This window comes from Chenopodium album, chromosome 3 (assembly GCF_948465745.1).
Source record: "Chenopodium album chromosome 3, dcCheAlbu1.1, whole genome shotgun sequence".
NCBI classification, from domain to species: Eukaryota; Viridiplantae; Streptophyta; class Magnoliopsida; order Caryophyllales; family Amaranthaceae; genus Chenopodium; species Chenopodium album.
In genome coordinates, this window is record NC_137836.1 from 67351594 (window position 1) to 67374278 (window position 22685).

Here is a 22685-nt window from a genome sequence, read left to right on the forward strand (position 1 = left end):
TTTACCACCAATCACCTCCAACTAACATATTCCGTCCATAAATCCGTTAGTGTGGCCTACCATGTCCACGTGTCACCATATTATTGGGTTTTTTATTACACAATAATATGGTGACACGTGGACATGGTAGGCCCCACTAACAGATTTATAGATGGAATCCGTTAGTTGGCGGTGATTGGTGATAAAAGTCAATTTGCTTAAGCATGTAAACCACCACAATAGGCCAAGCCATGAAACAATTTGTATTTAGTTGACTTGAATTGGTTTGCATGAAGACAACTTTTGAGGCCATGTATGAAAATGAAAAGAGGAAGGGGTTGGTGATTGTATTATATATGTATATACAATGACAGATCTTGAAAGTTTTTCTTTTGGGGGCCAATAATTTCTAACATAATTTTACATTTAAAACAACAATATAATAAAATAAGCATATGAAAGTTATTAACAAATTTAATAATACATACCATAGTTATTCATTAATTTAATACTCCGTTATATAGAATAAATCATTAATATTTGTTTTTAGCCTTTTAATTGTGCTCCCTTAGAAAAAGTGCATATACTTTAGTTCATTAAATTGGTGGTTTGATGGCAGAATGGAATAGTGGATTGCAAGAGAGAGAGGGCGGGCTTTGTGGGTGGTGGGGTTGTCAGTGTTTTGTTGGGAATTGGGGTAGTACTCCTATTTATTTGAGTTGCTTTCTTTGATAATAGAGTGTATTTAATGGGCCTTTAAGCCTTTTCATATTCAATTTTTTCCCTAAACCCATTAGGGGCCAAGCCCCATTAAGCCTTTTCAATGATACGTCCCTATATATATATATATATATATATATAAGGGAGGGATCCGGTGTGAATAGACCCATATGTGAGAATTCATACTTATATGAGAACTGATTTTAAATTTAGAACATGTGAGTAAAAATTTAGAACATACGAGTAAAAATTTAGAACATGTGTCTCAAATTAAAATTTAGAACATATGAGTAATAATTTAGAACATCTGATTTAAGAATTTGAACATGTGAGTAAAAATTTAGAACATCATACTTAACATGTTGTAGCATAGCGTTTAGAACAAAATGCCTAGAAATTTAGAACCTAGATCCAATGATTCTTAACATATGTAATAGTTTTTAGAAGAATAAACTTAGCTTAAATATAGTTTTAATTGGAACATGATACTCAAATTTTAAGACCTTGAACTCAAAAACAAATATGAACATATATGCAATATTTTTTAGAACATATGCAACATATTTTAGAACATATGTAACATTTTTTAGAGCATACTTAAATTTTTTATAACATAATTCGTTAATATAAAACACGAATTGAAATTCGATTTTTACAACGAATTGATTCGAAATCAGTTTATTCTTGATTTCCAAGGTAACAAAAATATATGAATTGTTGTTTAGTTTCTTATATTCAATTAAAATTCCTTGAAATTTCAAACTCTATAATTTGCCCAATTTGATTGATTTGGATGAAAAAAAATTTTGATTTCACATATTAAACTGTCAATTAAGCTTGATTTACCTTTGATTAAGCTTCACAACTTAAATTCTTGACTACAATTGTTCAAAAGTTGATACAAAACACATGAAATTCTTGAGCATGTGGTGATGGTGGTCGTCGTGGAGAGGAGTGGAGAGGAGAGAGAGTGTTGTCCATGATGTCGGGAAGAAGAGAAAGAGTGATAATAGTGGTGGAGGTGACGGCATAAAGGCTATGGAACAGACGGTGGTGGTGATAGAAGAACTAAAGATTTGATAGTATTGGTGAGGAGAGGAGAGAGTGTTGAGGTCGTTGAAGATGATGGGATTAAATTATTTTCAGAACATCTACCTTAACATATTAGAACATAGATTTGTCCTCACATATAAAGTTTTCTCACATAAAAGAGGTGTTCTCACATATAAAGTTTTCTCACATAAGAGAGGTGTTCTCACATGAGCATCTCCCAATATATAGGGGAGGGATCCGGTGAGAATAGGTTCATATGTGAGAATTCATACTTAATGAAAACTGATTTTAAATTTAGAACATGTAAGTAAAAGTTTAGAACATACGAGAAAAAATTTAAAACATAAAGAGTGTTCTCATATAAGAAAATTTCTCACGAGAGCCTCTCTCTCTCTATTTTATATATATATATATATATATATATATATATATATATATATATATATATATATATATATATATATATATATACACGAATTTGATATGTATAGTGTGTGTGTATGTAATTTTGGGTATGAATGTAATAGCTAGTACGAAGTATGTTTTTTCTGAAAAGATTTTAAGCCATATATTGCCACTGCAAAGAGTATGAAAAGTCAAATGTTACCGTTAAATGAGAGATTTAGTCAGAATAATGAAAATGATTTAATCACGATAAACAACCATTTGAGTAATAGAGCTACATAAGAATAACCAAAGATCAATAAGGAATCAAGGAGAAAGAGTAGAAAGTCAAATAATGAATCTAAACATAAAAAGTCTACTCCACAACTTACGAGTTGGCAAACTATAAACTTATCATATATACTCTAGAAAAGCTACAAACCAACCGAGAAACATATCTTTTGCTCTCTTTGCTCCAATACTATTAATTTTTTAAAGAAGATAGGTACGTATAATTGTAATTTATGTATCCTTCTTAAAAAAAAATACGGAAAAAGGGAGAAAATCTAATATATATATATATAAAGAAGAGTTTTTCCTCGAGTTTTTAGAGAGCCACGTAGGATTTATTTTTCTTAGCGCGCCATGTAGAATTTTGAATTTAAGTTGTAGCCAATTAAATAAGAGATTATTAATTTATTTTACAATTAAATAATTCAAATGCCACGTTAGCAAAATTGACGAATGAAATTTTAAAATTTAAATTAATTAAATACAAAATATTATCTTTTGAGATTAGAAATTTTATCTAATATTTTAAAGCTAATATAATACGTAGTAACAAAAATCACATAAATATGAAAAATATTTTTTTAAATAAATACTAACAAACCGCGGGCTTCATCTAGTAGATATAGTAATTGACAAAGTATTTGCAGATGAAGAGTCAATTGTCAATACCAAAATATCGTGGTATGTTAATAATAATAACTTAATAAGTATTATACCGTGCTAATCGTGCTACATATAAAACTCATCAAACCAAACCCCAAACACAGTGCAACATCATTACAGACTGTTAAGGGTGTTACAACAAAATTTTCCACCGACTAAATAACACTAAATATATAGTATTAATTTGATTTAGTTCTTGCTATAAATATTCTACTCATAATAGATGGAATTTCATCAACTAAACAACCAAAGTGTCTTTTATTTGTTTCTGAGTTAACCACTCTTATAGCCAACAATTAAGCTTAGCATAGACATGGGAATCAAGGTTCATGGGATCCCTCACGGTGCCACCCTTCGTGTTTTGGCGACTCTACAAGAAATGGAGATCGATTACGAATTGTTTCTAGTTGACATGAGATCCGGTGCTATTAAACAAGAACCTTTTCTTTCTCTTAATGTAAGCATTTTATCATATTATCTCCGTTTTGCATTTTAACTTTATTTCTTTTATTGACAATTTTATGTATATTTCTGTTATTATTTTCGTTACTTCTTTATGTGGGACCAATTGTATTTAATTAAAGAAAAAAGATATATGCAGCCATAAGGATTGCATGTAAAAAGTTTAAAATGGAAAGAATTTACTATAGATAAACATTTATTACACTGATTTACTCGTAAATTGTCGATAAATTCCCAACTTAATACTACAAAAAGAAATATATTAAGGGGGCGTTTGGTTCACGAAATATAGGTATGAGGTATGGGTTTAGAATGACTAAAACCCATACCATATGTTTGGTTGTCAAAAATATGAATTTCAAACCCATACCTCAAACCCATGAGGTATGGGGTTTAGAAACCTTTGGGGGGGGGGGGGGGAGGTGGGTTTGGCTCATTCCATTCCCTTAGGTATCAAATAAAAGGAGAAAAAAGTGAGATATTCCATTCCAGAATTAAACCAAACACATGGTATTAAGTATCAAGTTCCAACCCGATACCACCTTAACCTCATTCCTGATTCCAACCCCATACCACTCTGTGAACCAAACGCCCCCTAAATGTTTATACGCAGCTCTATAGCATTACCCAGAATTAAAAGATTTATTATTCTCTATCTATCTTCCGTAAAGCTTATTACTCTACAACAAGATTTCAATATAATTTCCTTTCAAATGTTTTGATATTTATACCTTGAATTAAACTATGTTAGACTTTGTTCCCTTCACCTTATTTTTGCTGAACTAAAATTAAATTTACTAAACTTAAATTATTTTTGCTGAACTGAAATGATTTTTACTGAATTGAAATTAATTTTACTGAACTGAAATTAATTTAACTGAATTTCTATTATATTTCTTCTTTAAAGTTACCGATTTTTACTGAACTGAAAAGAGTTGAACTGAACTGATATTATTTTTACTAAACTTAACTTAATTACTTTTTTTTATTAATAGACTTAACTTAATTACTTAACTAAACTTATTTTTACTGAATTGAAATTATTTTTACTTAATATTATTTTTTTAAGCTGAAATGAACAGGGTCTTACTAAGGAGAATTTGGCTCACTTGTTAAAATTGCTTTCAGTTACCACCATATATTATAGAATTTTATTGTAAAATGAGGGTATTTATTTAAAAATAAAGAATCCCTGTAATTCCATTTGTCTAGAGTTTCATCAGAGTCCTTCAGCAAAGATTTCATGCATAAAACTTAAGGCTCGTTGTTGTTTTGCTTTTATATATATATTACAATTTTTTGTATGTGGCTGGCCACATGGTGCGGCAAGGGTTACTTGTAGGGTGTTACTGGTTTTGTCAGGGGTTACTTGTATGTGTTACTTGTATTCTGGGGTTACTTGTATGGGTGTTACTGGTTTAGTCGGGGTTACTTATAGGGTGTTACTGGTTATTTGTAGGTGTTATTTGTATTCTGGGGTTACTTGTATGGGTGTTACTGGTTTTGGTCGGGGTTACTTGTAGGGTGTTTACTGGTTTTGCCAAGTTACTTGTAGGTGTTACTTGTATTCTAGAGTTATTTGTATGGGTGTTATTGGTTTTGATCAAGGGTTACTTGTAGGGTGTTACTGGTTTGGTATGAGATTTTGGTCTAGAGTTACTTGTAGGAGTTACTCAGAATCCAAGTAACACATACAAGTAACCCCACGATACAAGTAACCTCATAATACAAGTAACACCCTACAAGTAACCCATACAAGTAACTCTTGAATACAAGTAACCCTAAAATACAAGTAACCGTGCCGCACCATGTGGCTTGCTGCACATATATATATATATATATATATATATATATATATATATATATATATATATATAAATTCTTCTTTTTCTCTTGTTGTTTTAGCCATTTGGTCAAGTTCCAGCATTTGAAGATGGAGATCTCAAGCTATTTGGTAAGAAATAATGCACTTTAAGTAAATAACATTAATTTATTTATTCATCACCACCCTAATTTCTTGATTTGCGAAACATAAAATTAAATAAGTCAACATGCATATTTTTATTGCAAGTGTAGTTGAATAAGTTTATTTCAAGTTGTATGAGGTACATCTATTTTGTATCATTATAATCACGCAAATTGAATACCTTATAATTTTTTAGAAAAATATATGTTTATTAATATAGCGCATCAATAAAGAGTAATATATGGATATGTCACTTATTAAATTGAGCAACACACAATAGTAACATTCTGATCTTGTGATTAACGGTCTATTCTCTTCGGCTTATTTTCATCTCAGTTTAGTTTAGTTTAATTCAATTCAGTTCATTTTTTAATTTTGTTTCCCTCATAAAATATTTAGTTCAGTTCAGTTTAGCTCCAATCAGTTCAGTTCAGTAAATCAGAACAGGCATAAGGTTATGTTATTTATGTAACTTTGATTAAAACTTCACTAACATTAAACAGAATCAAGGGCAATTACAAAATACATAGCACACACCTACGAAGGCAAAGGAGCTTCTCTTATAAACAAACACAAAAACCAAATGGCAAACATGACCGTGTGGATGGAAGTCGAGGCTCACCAATTCGATCCTATAGTTAGTAAACTCATTCATGAGCTTCTTTACAAGGTTATTTCGGGAAGGAAACAGACAACGCGATTGTTGAGGAGAATGAACCCAAGTTTGCTAAGATCCTCGACGTTTATGAAGCTCGTTTGGCAACGTCGAAGTATCTAGCTGGTGAATGTTTCACATTGGCTGATCTTCATCATTTGCCTTCACTTAATTACATGATGCGTACAAAAGTGAAGCAATTGATCGATGAACGCCCTCATGTTAGTGCTTGGTGTAAGGATATCTTGGCTAGGCCTGCTTGGCAAAAAGTTTGGGCTTTGCATAAAAGAAGTTGAACTAAAAAGTTCGTTCTTAAATTGTTTTAATTTGATGTTTTATTGATTGTGTACCGAGGTTATGATTGTAAGTTGAAATCTATTGGTTTTATAAATCTATATACGTAGTAGATTTTTTTTTTAATTAATTTTTTATGCAAAATTATTACAAATTCAATATATAAACGATAGGGTATGTAATGTATGTTCAACGAAAGGTGTGTGTGAATTAAAAATTTTTTATGCAAATTTATTTTTAAAAAAAATTAATAAGAAAAAAAATCCCTCAGTTCGTAAAAGAAAGAAATGAAGGGTGTAATCCATAATTGTACGTTTATTATCTTTCTCTTTTTCCTTCAAAATAATTGTGTTAGATCATTTGGAAATGTTGCAATTATTAATTAAAGGAATGTGCTTTAAGGCCGGTATGAAATATTAAGTTGTAAATCTTAGTACAATCATGTAAACCACGACAGTAGGCCAATCCATGAAAGCAATTTGTAGTTATTAGTTGACTTGAATATGGTTTACATGAAGACAACTTTTAGTGAAAGAGGGCGGGGTTGGGGGTTGGTGGTTGGTGGTTGTATTAATTAAATACTATATTAATTCCCGTGCGATGCACGAATATTATAATTGTGTAAATTTCAAACACATATTAGTTAAAATATGTAAAATTTTTGTATTACATACAGTATTATTAACATAAACCAAACTACAAATATTAAAATACTGTGAACAAAAGAAAATTCACGTGTACATTAAAAATTAGCGAACTTTGAAATTAGATGGGATAATCACATATATAAAAGGTTATATTTGTTTTCCTTAAGATTTTTAAAAGGTTCTTATAATGAAAAATTGAAAACTAAAAAGTTTATTGTATTGCATTAAAATACTTTGCAATCAATAGATTTTTTAAAAACAAATATGAAAGGAAAAAAAAAAGTTTAGGCGAGAACAAAATGAAGGAGAAGCTGACACATGTACAATTTGAAAAAAATGATGATATCAGCGGTTGTTCCTTTAGTAATATTTATAGATTTATAGATTTGCACAATGAGCATTGATTACCTGGCTTCGGGGGGTTTTTCAGAGAATAACCACTTTGATGCTAAAGTAAGTAAATAGATGATAAGAGCATGCATAAAGGTGGTTTCAGAATGTTTCAATTAAGAAAATTGTACCTTGAAATTGAAATTTATTGAGGTATTTATTGAAGTCCTAAAAAGGTGTCACGTGTCGGTTCATGTGGTTGCTTGGTCAAGTGGGCGATAAGTGTCCACGTGGTCGGAAGCAAATCTCCATGTGGATGGCAAAATAGGTCAAAAGATAACGAGCCAATATTTAAATAGATCCAATATAAAGTTTTGATTCGGCTAACGAACTTATTCATATCGGTGTTGATATCATCTCGTACAATAATAATGTTATGCGGTTATGCCTCTAGACAATTCCGCGGAACCAAGTCCCAAAGACGATAATACATTACATCATCAATTACGTAGTTAAGGGAGATAAGTTCAAGATCTACACCAATTATTGTTAATTTAAAATCAAAAAATTCAAAGTAAACAAACTTATTTAATTGGAAATGATAACGAAAGTTATCAGTGGGACTACTTCAGCTCACACTTTAAATATTCTACTTAGTATAATAGATGAGATTTCATTGTTAACAACCACTTTCATATATAGCCAACTTAATTCATCTCTTAGAGTATTCTCTCGTACATTAAAGTTTAAGGCATAGACATGGGAATCAAGGTTCATGGAATCCCTCACGGTGCAACCCTTCGTGTTTTGGCGACTCTTCATGAAAAGGAAATCGATTTCGAGTTAGTTCCCATTGACATGAAATCTGGTGCTCACAAGCAACAACCTTTTCTTTCTCTTAACGTAAGCAACTTATCGATGTTTTCTTTCTTCTTTGCAAAGGAGCTTTCTGATTATTTCAATTCTTTTATTTTGTGTTGTAACTTTAGCCTTTTGGTCAAGTTCCGGCATTTGAAGATGGAGATCTAAACTTATTTGGTAAGATATACATACTCCCTCCGCGTTGTTTTTTTTTTTTTTTTTTTTTTTTTTTTTTTTTTTTTTTTTTTTTTTGAAGTGTTACAGTTTGACCGGCACATAATTTTAGATATTATTTACATAAAATAAAAGATAAGTGAGGTATTTGAAGTGGGGTTAATACTTTATTGAAAAGTAATGAATGTGAGAGAAAAAATATAATAAAAAAGGATAATGTTGTATGTAGTCCTAAGGGCTATATATAAGCATTAAATATACTATTGAAAATTGTATAAAATTAGGAATTCACGACAAAAACATGCGTAAATCAGTGTTATTAGTGTTTGTATTTTGATGATTTCTTAACTTTTTACAATTTTCAAGTGTAAATTTAATGCTTATATGTAATCCTAAGGGTTATGTATGACATTTTCCAATAAAAAATAGTAGTGATTTGGATAAGAACCGTGAGAAGAGAGATATATAATATTTTATTGTAGCTTTTTGCCAAAAACACGCACAGTCGAATTTGGTAAGTATAACACTTATTAAAACACGAAGGAAGTATTTGGTAAGTATAACACTTATTAAAACACGAAGGAAGTATTGATGATCGTTAACTAAACAAACATTGTCATTCCCCATGAAATTTAAGTATTATTATGTCAGATAATATATACTCTTGAATCAAAGTGATTTTCATTAATATCAATATTTATAGAATTACATTGACAGTCCTAAAATATTATAAAGATTTGTCATATGAAATATATATCCTAAACTTAGGAGAAGAATATTCTATGGATATTCTCTATCATATTATATATCCATGAACTCACGTTAGAAAATTCATTTTGTAATAAAGTATTTAATTACCTATGTTTAAACAGAATCGAGGGCAATTTCAAAATACATAGCATTCAACTATGAAGGAAACGGAACTTCTCTATTTTCAAACAAAGATGCAAAGCAAATCGCTGACTTTGCCGTATGGATGGAAGTCGAGGCTCACCAATTCGATCCAGTAGCCACTAAACTCAACTATGAGCTAGGTTACAAGCTTTACTTGGGCATGGAAACCGACAACACGGTTGTTGAAGAGTACGGAGCTAAGTTGGCTAAGGTCCTAGACGTTTACGAGGCACGATTAGCAACGACAAAGTACCTAGCCGGCGATTCATTCACTTTGGCTGATCTTCATCATTTGCCTGCACTTAAATACATGATGCTTAATAAAATGAAGCAATTGGTCGATGAACGCCCTCATGTTAGCGCTTGGTGCAAGGATATCTTGGCTAGGCCTGCTTGGGTAAAGGCTTGGGCCATGCAAAATGATCTTAATTAATTTTAACTTATTGTCACCAACCTCATCAATATTAGCTTTGTAATGGTTGGTTGTACCATGTCCAATCTTGTATTCTTATATTATGTTATTTTGGTGTTTTACTAGTGTTGTGTAACGCAGTTGTGATCGTGAGTTGAATTTATCATTATTAATAAAAGTATATTGAAAATCTAGCATATTACTATTTTATTATAGATTAATAATATTACTACGTAATAAATTAAGCTTGGTCTTACTAGCGATATTATAAACCTAAATTTTATTAATTTTAAATTTTTTACATGAACCTATAACGTCTATATGTCTGTGATGAAACGAGTAATTATTATTGTAATTGAATAATATATGACCTAAGATATGTGTGTTCCATTGACTTCATAGTTCATATAGCGACAAAAATTAAGAAATAAAAAAGTTAATTTGAGCCAATAACCATTATTGTGCAAACTTGTACAATTACTTAAACGAAAAATAGTGAGTCAAGTCGTGCACTCCCTTTAGTTGTTAGTTTGTTACCACTTGTTTTGCAGTCCTAATATACTAGAAATTTTAGAAACATTAATAAATGGTAGAAATTGACAAGTAGCTTAGCTTGTCCAAGTATATTTTTTCAAGCATAATTTAAAGTTGTTGAAAATGTCGGTAGTGGTGAAAAAAATATTACGTTAATCAATCAACTAATCCATCAACGAATAAATAAAATAACAGTGTTCAATTAATTATCTACTGCTGTAATGTTGTAAAGCTTTCAACAACTAGAACTAATTTACTGAGGTAAAAGATTTTAATTTGGCCTTTTTTTGTATAAATTAAATTGTGAAAGTACTGTACAAGTTGTCTAGCGAGTAGTGACTATTTAGTAATTTGTCTAATTTATTTACGATCCGAAAGATTAATAATTCTCTTCTCTTCTCTGGCCTAGCTAACCTAGTTCATCGTTAGTGACTCATGTAAATTTAAGATACTGTATGTTGAGTTTAATTCTTTTTTGTTGCAATCTTCATAACAGTTTTAACTATTGAAATTACTTTAGGCTTTTATTCTTAATCTATTAAATAAATTTCATTTTCATAAGAAGACTATATGCCATTGGCCCATTGCATATGTGGTGCAATGTATGTTGTGTTACAAATAAGCATAAAAATAAAAGTTAAGTTCTTTTGAGAATTACCCTTTATGCCTTAATATTGATGTTAGTATAAGTAGAAATAAGGTAATTTGAAAGTAATAATAGATTGATAACATAATTTTGTAATGAAGTAAATTACAAATTTTCTATAAAAAAAAAAAAAAAACCCCTTAAATTACTAAATTCATTGATTTTTAGTTAAGAAAAATGTCTTGGACCAAGCAATCAACTAAGGGCCTATTCACATTTACTGAATTGAGCTGAACTGAACTGAATTGATTGGAGCTGAAATGAACTGAACTGAATTGAAATGAATATCTTATGAGAGAAGGAAATTAGGAGCTGAACTGAAGTGAAGTGAAGTGATTGAAGCTAAAATGAACTGAAGTGAACAGATCCTTAAGTGTACAAAATTACATTTTATGTTATTTTGTAGGATTTTTTGTAAATTACCACCCCAAAATGTACCCTGTATTGAAATAACCACCCATTTTTTTTGAAATTAAAATTAACCACCCATATTTTACAAAAAATGTAGATTTTACCACCCGACCTATACTCCGACCAGTTTTTTGAGCATGGGCCCCACATAACGGCTGTTTTTATTTTTATAAAAGTTGTTTCTCGATTTATTTCCTCCCTTGTTTCACGAAATACTCTTAAACTTAAAATCTTCATTTTTCCCATAATTTCTACCAATTTTTACTCCAAATTTTGCAAATTGACAAGCGAATCCTTTGAAGAACGCACTTAAAATTTTTTACACCAATTTGTACAACAAGGTAATTGAAGATCGCACTTAATTTTTTTTTATATAGTTATTTTGCAATGTTTTAATGAAGTAGAATTGGAATGTGTTTTATTAGGAATTTAATGATGTTATCGTTGTTTAATTCATTCAATTATATAACTTGAATTGAAAATTAGGGTTTTTCATAATGAAATTGTGGGGCACATGCTCGGAAAATTGACCGGAGTATAGATAGGGGTGGTAAAACCTACAATTTTATAAAATATGGGTGGTTATTTTTAATTTTAATAAAAATGTGTGGTTATTTCAACACATGTTAAATTTTAGGGTAATAATTTACAAAAAATCGGTTAAGTCTTGGCGCATAGCACCTATGGGTGAAGGAACATATAGGATGACAATTTTGTAATTAGCTGTAACTTTATATCATGCAAGTGGGCCATTAGTATAACGGGACAACTGAAGTGTAACGGGGAGTGAAAAGAAGAATCGGGAAAACATTTTCACTAAGGTAAAAATGACTTGCATGTCAGTTAATTTTATTAAAAAAAAATGGAAGCTCTTCATCAATGGAGACGAAGAATGTAGCTCAGCAAGACAAATTTTTTTTTGTCAAATTGTGAATTCGTAAGTGCAGCAGTGGATTAGTAGAATGAGAAATCGGGTAGAAGATATTTTGGGTGTCGATCTGGCGGAAGCAATTCGGGAAGATGGAGAAGATGGGCATGGTTGCGCAAGGGAGCTGAGATTCGACTCTGAGATGGCAAGTTATGTATTCTAAAGCGTTGTTGTTAGTTTCTTAGCGAGAATGGGGTAATGAATGAAAGCAATTGTGAAATTTAAAAAGTAAAGCTTGGGTAAGGAGAGGTTAGGGTTTGTATTGAGTATTTTGAAATTGAGTAATCATGTTGGGGGTTATTGGTAGGGGTAGTATTTAACTGAGTAAGTATTGTGTATATTGTAATGTGGGTAATGAATTTGGAGTAGGGGTTAGTTTGTTTTTCAATTGTAATCGTTTTTGTTGTTGTTGTTTGCAATTGATGGTAGGCTAATGTAGTTTCAATTGATGGAGTAGATGTATATTAATGTTGATTTTTCCTTTTTTATGTATTTTGTGATGGCATTTGTTCTAAAATTTTGGTTTTGTGGGTTGTGTGATTTCGAATATGGGCAGAATGCATGATATTTTTGTTGGTTATATTGTCTTGTTTGGTTCTATAATGATCCACTACAATGAGATGTGGATGTATATGTGTTGTAGGTTGGTTTTGAGACAGTTGGAGATGATAGTGAGGATGATGTATATGTGTATGATGAGGGGTTAGGGAGTGAGGATGCATTTACAGAATGGGATGAGGAGGAGGAGGAGGAGAATGAAATGGGAGAAGGAGATGATGGAGAAAATCAGGTGTCAGATTATGAGTCAGTTCATGGTGGAGAAAATCTGGGGTCAGATTATGAGTCAGTTCATGGTGAAAACGTAGTTGATGGTGAAGGGTTCACAACACCAAAGAAGGGCAGGCAAATGGTGCAAACTGTGTTCGGTGTTGAAGAGGAAATACCACCCCCAATTTTGGGCATGGTATTTGGTAGCTGGGATGAGTTAGATACTTACTTTGGGAGCTATGCTAGGCAAAAGGGGTTTGGAATAGTGAGGGCTGCTTCTGGATGGGTGAAGGTGAAGAAGAAATTGGGTACTGGAAAGTGTTGTAAGCAGCGGAGGAATGCTAAGTGGACCTGTGACTGTTACGGAAGACCTTCTAGGAAGCGTAAAGTTGATCCACTGAAGGAAGGTTTGATTCAGGACGAGGAGACAGTTGTACAAAGGAAAACAAAAAAGTGTGGATGTGAGGTGGAGTTGTATGCAAGTGTTAATGCAGAAGGGAATTGGGTTGTTCGTAGGGTGAACTTGGAGCACACTGGTCATCCAGTTACACCAGGAAAGTCCAAGGATGTTTCCATGTACAGGAAGCACGATTTGGTTACCAAACATAAGCACTTGGTGAAACAGGTGGTTTCTGCGAAGAAGTCAAGGGTGAAGGTTTCCCAGATGTACGGTTGTTTTGGTAGGCAGGTGAATGGAGTGGATCAGTTGACTTTTACTCAAAAAGACTTGACGAATGCAGTGGCTGAGGAGGAGAAAAAGAGGCTGGAGCTTACCGAGGGTGATGCAAATGGGATGATTGAGTAATTCAACAAAATGAGTGCAGATAATCAAAATTTTTTCCATCTGTGTAGGTTTGGGAAGGATGGTTCCTTACAAGATGTTGTATGGGTGGATGCGAGGAGCAGAGCTGCCTATGAGAAGTTTGGCGATGTTGTCTGTTTTGATAGTACGTACTTGACTAACAAATTCCATTTGCCCTTTGTTGTATTTCTTGGTGTGAATCACCACGGACAGAGTATATTGTTTGGTTGTGCATTGATCTCTCGAGAGACAGCAGAAACGTATGAGTGGGTGATGAGGACATGGCTGCATTGTATGGGCGGTAAAGCCCCTACAGCTATTCTGACGGATCAAGATCCGGCAATTAGGAAAGCTATGCATTGTACAATGGCTGAAACGACCCATAGGTGGTGCATATGGCACATCCTGCAGAAATTTGGTAAGTATGTGAAGCGTGATGATGATTACGAAGTTTTAAAGGGTGACTTTGATAGCCTCATATACGGTAGTTTAGATGCTGATGAATTTGAAGCTCGATGGTGTGATGCAATTCAGCATTACGAGCTACAAGACAATGCTTGGCTAGAGGGTTAGTTTCTTTCACTCAATGGTTTATACTTTATCGTTTCTTAGTAAAGTTACTCATGATTTTGTATGTGTTTTTGGGGTGTTGATGATCTGAATATTTGAGTAAATATATTGGTCTGTGCGTTATGTACCACTAAGTAGTAGCATTGTTCCAATGGTTATTTTTGTTTTGCCACTAACAATTTTAATGTACCACTGCAATTAGTACGTACAGGTAGCAGAAGCTTTTGTAGCTGTCTTTGTTTGTGTCACTTAGTATTTGTCGTAAACTAGTGTATATTGGATGAAACTAATAATTGCAGTTATATTGAATAGGGCTCTATGAGGAACGAGTAATGTGGATTCCCGCGTATTTGAAACATTTATTCTGGGCTGGGATGAAAACGACTCAACGTTCAGAGAGTTTCAATCATTTTTTTAAAGGGTATGTTGACAAGCAGACAACGTTGTCTCAGTTTGTTATTCGGTATTGCAATGCTATGACAGTAAGGGTCGAGGCCGAAAGAATGGCAGACTCGAACATACAACGGTATGAGAGGCATTTAGTGACTGACTTCCCAGCGGAGGTGTTGTTTCAAAAATGCTATACGGATGCAAAATTCAAAGAAGTGCAGGGACAGTGCAAGAAGATGTTGTATGTTCGTCCCCTAGATCAGTATGAAATTGGTACTAATCTAATTGAGTTTATTATCGAAGACCGTGTTTGGATCAAGCCTAAAAATGCGAAGAAGGATGAAGTGACAAAGATTCGTAGATGCTACCGGGTTGTATATGATAGTAGTACGTATGAAGTTGCATGTGACTGTAAACACTTTGAGTGTCATGGGATCATTTGTCGACATATGATTCTTGTGTATGACCTTAATGGAGTAACTGTTGTTCCTGAGAAGTATGTACTCCGTCGTTGGAGGAAGGACGTACAACAGAAACACACACGAGTAAAAGTTGCTTACCATGATCCATTGACTAGTGATGAAGTGAGGAATTATCACAATCTTATGGGGACGTACGAACCTATTTGCTCTAAGGCTTCCATTTGTAAGGAGGAAGTGCAGGCTGTCAAAGAGATGTTGCAGCTCATGGATCTGAGAGTGGATGAAGTTCTAGCAATGGTTGCGAAAAGGCAGCTTGCAGGAGGGAATGAGAATGGTCCTAGTGAGGATGAAGGTGTACATGGTGTTGCCCGAACGCCGTCTTCTGTGGCACAGAACAAGGGGCCCGAGGGGACAAACACACCAATGACAGTGGCATCAGGAATTCGTAATAACAACACTACTCCAGTTAGTGGATTCCAAGGAAGCTACGAAGGATCTGCCCCAGGTAGGATTAAGGATCCACCCTTACCCAAGAAGAAAGCACATCGCACTACAAGTGTTAGATACCCGTCCTGCACAGAGAAGAAAGGAAAAGAAAGGGCTGCTAATAAGGCGAAAAATGATGCTCGGAAGAAAGCTGGTCAGACCCCAACCAGCATATCATTAGGAACCAGTGAGTATATTCGATCTGTCGGGGGAATACAAATGAGGGATTTGGATGGGTCGTTAGGATACTTTACTACGGTTAGGGGAGGACACTCTGGTGGAGTGTTTGCTTCTCTCCTTGGCCTCACTCCTGGCACATCTGGATCCATTCACAATTAATCTATTCTTTTCAAACTTTTTACTACGTATAACTATATTATTTGCGCTGCTTTGTAACAACGGTACAATTTAGCAATTGGTACAATTTAACAGCACAACTAGTAGCATATCAAATGTATCCCTGGCATCTATTTTGAATATAATTGGTACACATAAAAGTACCACTGGCATCTATTTTGCTTATAATGAGCACACATAAAAGTACCACTTAGTAGTTCCAAGGGTACTACTCTATGTTTAATGATATCAATATATTCAATGGCGACTAACAAAAATAACATGATTGAAGTAGGATTCCATAGTAGGACAAAAAAAGAAAGACACTTAAAATGTCGAAGGACAAGAAATGAAAGGCATTTAAAATGTGGAAAGCAGTCATGTAGTGATATAAGAATCGACAACTTCTTTCAAAAAAAAAAAAAAAAAAAAAAAAAAACAGAATCGACAACAAGATGTACCGTTCATAACAAGGTGGTATAATTAAGTTATATAATTTACCACAACAAATAAAGGATTGTTTCGCTGCAGGCATAGCGGTACGTAACGTGAATTAGGATTCCATAGTAGACAAAGAAAGGAAAGACATTTAAAATGTATGGAAAGCATTCATGTAGTGATATAAGATTTTAAATGTCTTATATCATATATAAAAGTGGTTCTTTTACTCATGTAGTGATTATTCGTTGGTCGTATATCATACGGGTACCGCGCATAATCATTCATATACCGTCTATAGGGATCTTCATAATTGTAATGGCAACCATTTGGAATACATGCTTTACAAAGTAAAAAGACTATTCGTAGTATTGATCCAATTATAGACTTAATATATCAACTCTTAGTACAATATATCATTTGTATGCACTTGCGGGCTTAATACATCAACAATGCCTTCATAGTTATGACTTCCTCAATCTCTTACTTGACACAACAAACAAAGGGATTAAGGTACTACATAATTGGTACTTTGATTTTCACCTATTGTACCACTGAATATTTAATGGCACATTATAGAATTATAAGACGTACCATTTATGAGGGCAAAGTCTAGGGTACCACTGTGCAAAGTTATAATTATCTAGTGAGTCTTAAGTAAATTTCCAAAATAGCTTCTGATTTTTAATTACTTGGCCCAAAAAACTAGTGAGTTCTAAGTACGTTTCCCAAAATAGCATAATGTATGGACAAACCTTTGGACGCTGTTGAGTAATGTTTTTATGTATAACGTACTTATCATACGCAACGTAATCTCTTTTGTTACAACTGACATTGTTTACAAAGTTTTTATGAGTTAGCTACCTAGTCTGCGTACTTGTGTAGGCTGTATGCAAAATAGTTATTACGAGTAATTGATATTGTTAATTACTCGTAACAACTGATAACTTCAGCGATGTATTGTGTGACGTAACATGTGTTTTGAATGTGGCATATAAATTCATAATCAATGCAAGGGCACAATTAGTTAACATCCCTTTACTATTCGAGTTTATATGCTTTTACACAATGGATGCCATTAACACTAGTAAAGGTACCGTTGTAATGCAAATGGTTATTAACCTGTTAATAGTGGTACATGTTACCATATGATTTGTACCACTGAGAGTCCTTCAATGCACTTGTATGTGTGTTCCACCAAATGAAATTCAATCTTCACATTAAGAGGGAGTGCACACTTGGGTAGTTTAGCTTTGTCACAATGATACCTATGAAGACCATATAGTGGTACAAATAAAACCAGTTAGTTAGTCAATGGTACATATATGTACCATTGTATTCGATTTAGTGTTTCTTTTGACAAGACAGTTCTCTGGCCTAGTGCTGCACCTATTGCGTCACGCTGTCACCTACAGTAGTAGGATTACCACGGTAACATGGTAAATAGGATCAAATATTCAAATTTAACTTTTCCCTCCCACAAAACTAGTTCCCTTCCTATATTTTTTTAAACTTAGCTCACATTCTCACCCCACTAATTCCATATTAACCAGTGGTACACGTTTAGGGTACCACTTGATTCTATATTGTACCACTTCAGTATTAATGGTGTAAAATATATGATTTTTTGTACCACTGTCTAATAAAATGGTAGAAATTGCAGGCCCTTTGAGTAGTGAGTTAGTGTGGTTAAAATTGTGAAGTGCACAAAAAAAACCTTGAGTATTCCATGGTTTAGAGGTTTATGTAGTATATATTATGGCGTTACGAGTCCTTGGTGGTTTGGTAGAGGATGGAGTTACGTCTACCTTAAATTGAAACATATACGAATCGAAATCACTATCTTATCCTTGTATTGAGTTACTTTGTAAGAAAACATACACTTCCATCAACCCTTGTGTAGGTAGTTATTCAGCTAGTACGCACCCTATGCTTGTCGCTTATCGGAATCCAATTTTAGTGCTTCGATGTTATACCCTACTCCTATAAACATGTTTAGGGGCAATAAGGTCTCTAAATAATACCCTAAACATGTTGTATTCACCTTAATCTCAATGAGCCTAACCATAACCACTTAACAAGTGGTACATTTAACGGTCAGTATCGTACCATTCTGTACGATATGGTACACCGATATTTTGTTAGGGTACCATTAAGAGGGAAACACGTTTAGGGTACCACTTGATTCTATATTGTACCACTTCAGTATTAATGGTGTAAAATATATGATTTTTTGTACCACTGTTTAATATAATGGTAGAAATTGCAGGCCCTTTGAGTAGTGAGTTAGTGTGCTTTAAATCGCGAAGTGCACAAAAAAACCTTGAGTATTCCATGGTTTAGAGGTTTATGTAGTATATATTATGGCGTTACGAGTCCTTGGTGGTTCGGTAGAGGATGGAGTTACGTCTACCTTAAATCGAAACAAATACAAATCGAAATCACTATCTTATCCTTGTATTGAGTTACTTTGTAAGACAACATACACTTCCATCAACCCTTGTGTAGGTAGTTATTCAGCTAGTACGCACCCTATGCTTGTCACTTATCGGAATCCAATTTTAGTGCTTCGATGTTATACCCTACTCCTATAAACATGTTTAGGGGCAATAAGGTCTCTAAATAATACCCTAAACATGTTGTATTCACCCTAATCTCAATGAGCCTAACCATAACCACTTAACAAGTGGTACATTTAACGGTCAGTATCGTACCATTCTGTACGATATGGTACACCGATATTTTGTTAGGGTACCATTAAGAGGGAAACTAATTTTTTAACTAATTTCTCATTTCAATGCTTTACTCTTCTTATGTAATTGGCTTAGTATCTCTTTCTTTGGTTTGATATGTTTGAAGATGAACACTTTGTTTAATCACGCTGCTTTTGAACACTTAGTTTAGTTTTGGCTTCTGTTTTAAGTACTCAATCACAGTTTAGCTTTTTGTGCACTGTAATTATATTACATGTGATTAACTGTGATGATGGTAATTATTATGAACACTTTCTTTAGTTCTGGCTTCTGTTTTTTGGTCGGTTTTTCATCTATATTCAATTACATTATTTGTACCATCTGGAAAAAAACCATCCATTTGGCTTTTTCAATGTACCATTTATATTATTAATGGTGCAAATTTCATATTTATTTGAACATTGAAGTACATTTGGTTTAAGGTTAACTAAATGGTACATTTAACTTTACAAAATGTACCACTAAACTACTCAGTTGGGCAATGGTACATACATATACCATTTTCTTCTAGTTAGTGCTTCTTTTGACAAGACATCTCTGTGGCCTAGTCCTTCACCTAGTGAGGCTACTGTACTAGGTTTACCACGGTAAATGGTGGCAAATTTTGAAAATTGCATTTTCATTTTCCTTTCCCTCCCACGAACTTGAATTTAGTAGAATAAGAGAGTACTAGGGCTCCAACCAATTCTCTAAAGTAATTAATTCTCCATCTTCCAACCTTTCTTCACAATAATGGAAAGCTTTCATCCACTTCCTGTTTCATTTGTTCATGACGTTCCCCACCCACATTCGCCCATAATGTACTTCCAGAAATCGGAGCGGGAATACAACGAGGTGAACTTAAATCTTGTGAATTATTTCAAGACAACTGACCACTTAGTGAGTGGTTCTTTCCACCCTATCCAAAATTTGAGGGCACGGCTGCTACAAGGAATGAGCTCCCCAACTCAATTCATGCTTCTCGAAGACGGTAGCCCTGTACTTGGTCATTTACCGCTAGTAGAGGATTTAGTGGGCTGCTACAATGAAGGAGCTGTTGTATTGATATTTTGGCTGCTCCAAGCCTTCTATTCCTCTTCTTCGTTACGCACGATACCCTGTGAATTGGCTGAAGCAATTGATTTGGAGCCCGTTCTGAACATATTCGAGGCACCCATATATGCCTTCCCTATGATGTGGCGTAATATATTTGTTGGGTCATACACGGATACGCTCCACGTATGGAAGAACGTTGACAAACATACCCACATGAGGCTCAACATATCTGGTTGCACAATTAAGCCCAAGATCCACCAAATTCTGCCTATCAGAAAGAGATACAACCTTGTCAGTTACACAGGAGAGTATCTGGCCTCAAGCCGTAGCTACGAGACTACCATACAGATTGGCTCGTTCTCTTTGTGTTGGAATGCCAGAGGATGCACAAGGCCTTCGTTTTTTCGTAACTTCACAACCCTGCATCATCATTTTAACCCAATTTTACTAATCATATTGGAAGCTCGTGTAGGCAACCACTACGCGAAGACAGAGCTGTTTGGTGATATCCCAGGTGACTATGAAGTTGAGGCAGCAGGTCTAGACAACAACCCAGGGGGAGTTTTGGTGTTCTGGAGGCCAAGGGCACTTACTGCTAGTTTCTCGTACACATCAACAAGGCCGGAGGGAATGGTTTTGGATGCCGTTTTTCGGGTATGTCCTCTATTAGCTTCACATAGTTCGTACAACTTCTTACTTTTAACTAATTACGGTGTTTTTAAGTTATATTAACAAAAATATTTTTAAATTGGAAGCCGCCACCACCAACATGGACTTACATCCCACCCCAGCAGCAACCACAACTGAACAACGACCCAACCAGCTCAGACGAGGAGCCTGACATAAACACCCACTGGTTCGCTTCAGGCTTGGCTTTTGATGGGTCGCACCACGAACAGTTCGAGAAGGACCTTTGATGTGTAGGTGATCCTGGTTGAAGTTGTCTTTGGGTACTAGCTCTTGTTTTATTTTGGGTTCTACTTTAAGCAGGTCATGTATTTCTTTTGGTTAAGGATCAAATGTTTGGACATCTTATGTAGTAGTAAATTAACTTATTTAACAATCATTTCCTAGTGAGGCATTTGTAGTAGTAAATTAACTTATTTAATCCTTAAGTTAAAGATGAGTAAAGGTAAAATATCATGAACAACTTAATAAGTGGTACATTCATGTATGTACATGTCAAAATATTGTACCACTGTCTAATATATATACAAATATGTCCCACTAACTACCAAGTAACTACAATAACTTAGCGTTGTACCATCAATGGTACAAACAAGAACCCCAAAATGTACCACAAACAAAGTCTATTTAGAATTATGCGTACAAAAATGTGATTACCTCGTTACTTGATGACTTGGGTGTCCTACAACATGGGCAACCGGTTTTTTAGCATGTTGTTAGTCCTAGCGTATTGAAAGCACATAAGATTTGTAAAGGTACATCTATGCAGAGGTAAATGTGCTACTGAATATAAAATAGTACATAATGTCATGAAAAGAAAGGAGAGATTGTACCACCTCACGTTGGATGATACATAAAACATGCCTAACAACGTTACATGAACATCAATATAAAAAACAACATAATAAAAAGCAGACAAGTAGCAGGAGTAACCCGGAAATGAATAACCTAGCAGCAATCAGTCATCGTCTAACCCGAAATCTTGGTATCCTTCCCACGGATCCACGTAGGGGTCATTGTAGTCAGGCGCATGTCCGTCCCAAAAAGATCCGGAATCCGGGTTGACCTTGTTGTCATACCTTTGCTTTGCCTCCTTCAACCTATTGACATACCATTGTGGGTAGTCTTCATAGTCAAAAGGCTCCCTAGTAATGAGATCAAGGTGTTGCATCTCATCGTACCCATTTTCAGCCAACATCTTGCTCCTAAAGTACATGCATTGCTCCTCACTGGAGTGGTTGATATCATAAGGATCCTCTTGAGAGAAATTCATCCACTCTACAGTGACATGAACCACGTCTTTGTCATAGTCGGACGTGAAATCATGGCCAAGTAGTAGAAGGCAAAATGTCTCACCTTCCTTACAGTGGTTGTTGAGCATGTACTCCAGATTAGTAGCCTAATCATAGTAGGACATAAAGAGCTCCCAAAATCGAATCCAATGGCGACAGTACCATGGAGAACGCCCACAATCAATCAGTAACTCATTGAATTCTCGGAGGTTGACACTAACCGCAATCTTGTGAGCATCTACTAGGTAGTGCATGAAACAATATGCCTCTTTCCGAAAGTGTGCAGTACCTCCTATTTTGAAAGGCGATAGGAATGGGAACTCGGGATGGAAATCGATCCCAGTTACGGGATTTTGAAGCCCACCACGGGCTATCGTCGCCGATTGGTGCAAGAACATCATC

General features: G+C 34.3%; 2 protein-coding genes and 1 pseudogene across 2 annotated transcripts; all 3 read left to right on the top strand.

Annotated features, from left to right (window-relative positions):
• The first annotated feature begins 3354 nt into the window (after positions 1-3354).
• LOC145615029 (glutathione S-transferase pseudogene) lies at positions 3355-6469 on the top strand (annotated as a pseudogene).
• A 1594-nt stretch (positions 6470-8063) lies between these two features.
• Positions 8064-9908, top strand: LOC145615041 (glutathione S-transferase-like). Its single transcript, XM_081670122.1, has 3 exons — positions 8064-8347; positions 8434-8482; positions 9352-9908. The coding sequence occupies exons 1-3, from the start codon at positions 8204-8206 to the stop codon at positions 9804-9806; spliced, it is 648 nt and encodes a 215-aa protein (XP_081526248.1). The 5' UTR covers positions 8064-8203; the 3' UTR covers positions 9807-9908.
• A 3978-nt stretch (positions 9909-13886) lies between these two features.
• Positions 13887-16081, top strand: LOC145625250 (protein FAR-RED IMPAIRED RESPONSE 1-like). The gene is made up of 2 exons (XM_081678316.1): positions 13887-14442; positions 14757-16081. The coding sequence occupies exons 1-2, from the start codon at positions 13887-13889 to the stop codon at positions 16079-16081; spliced, it is 1881 nt and encodes a 626-aa protein (XP_081534442.1).
• The last annotated feature ends 6604 nt before the right edge of the window (positions 16082-22685 follow it).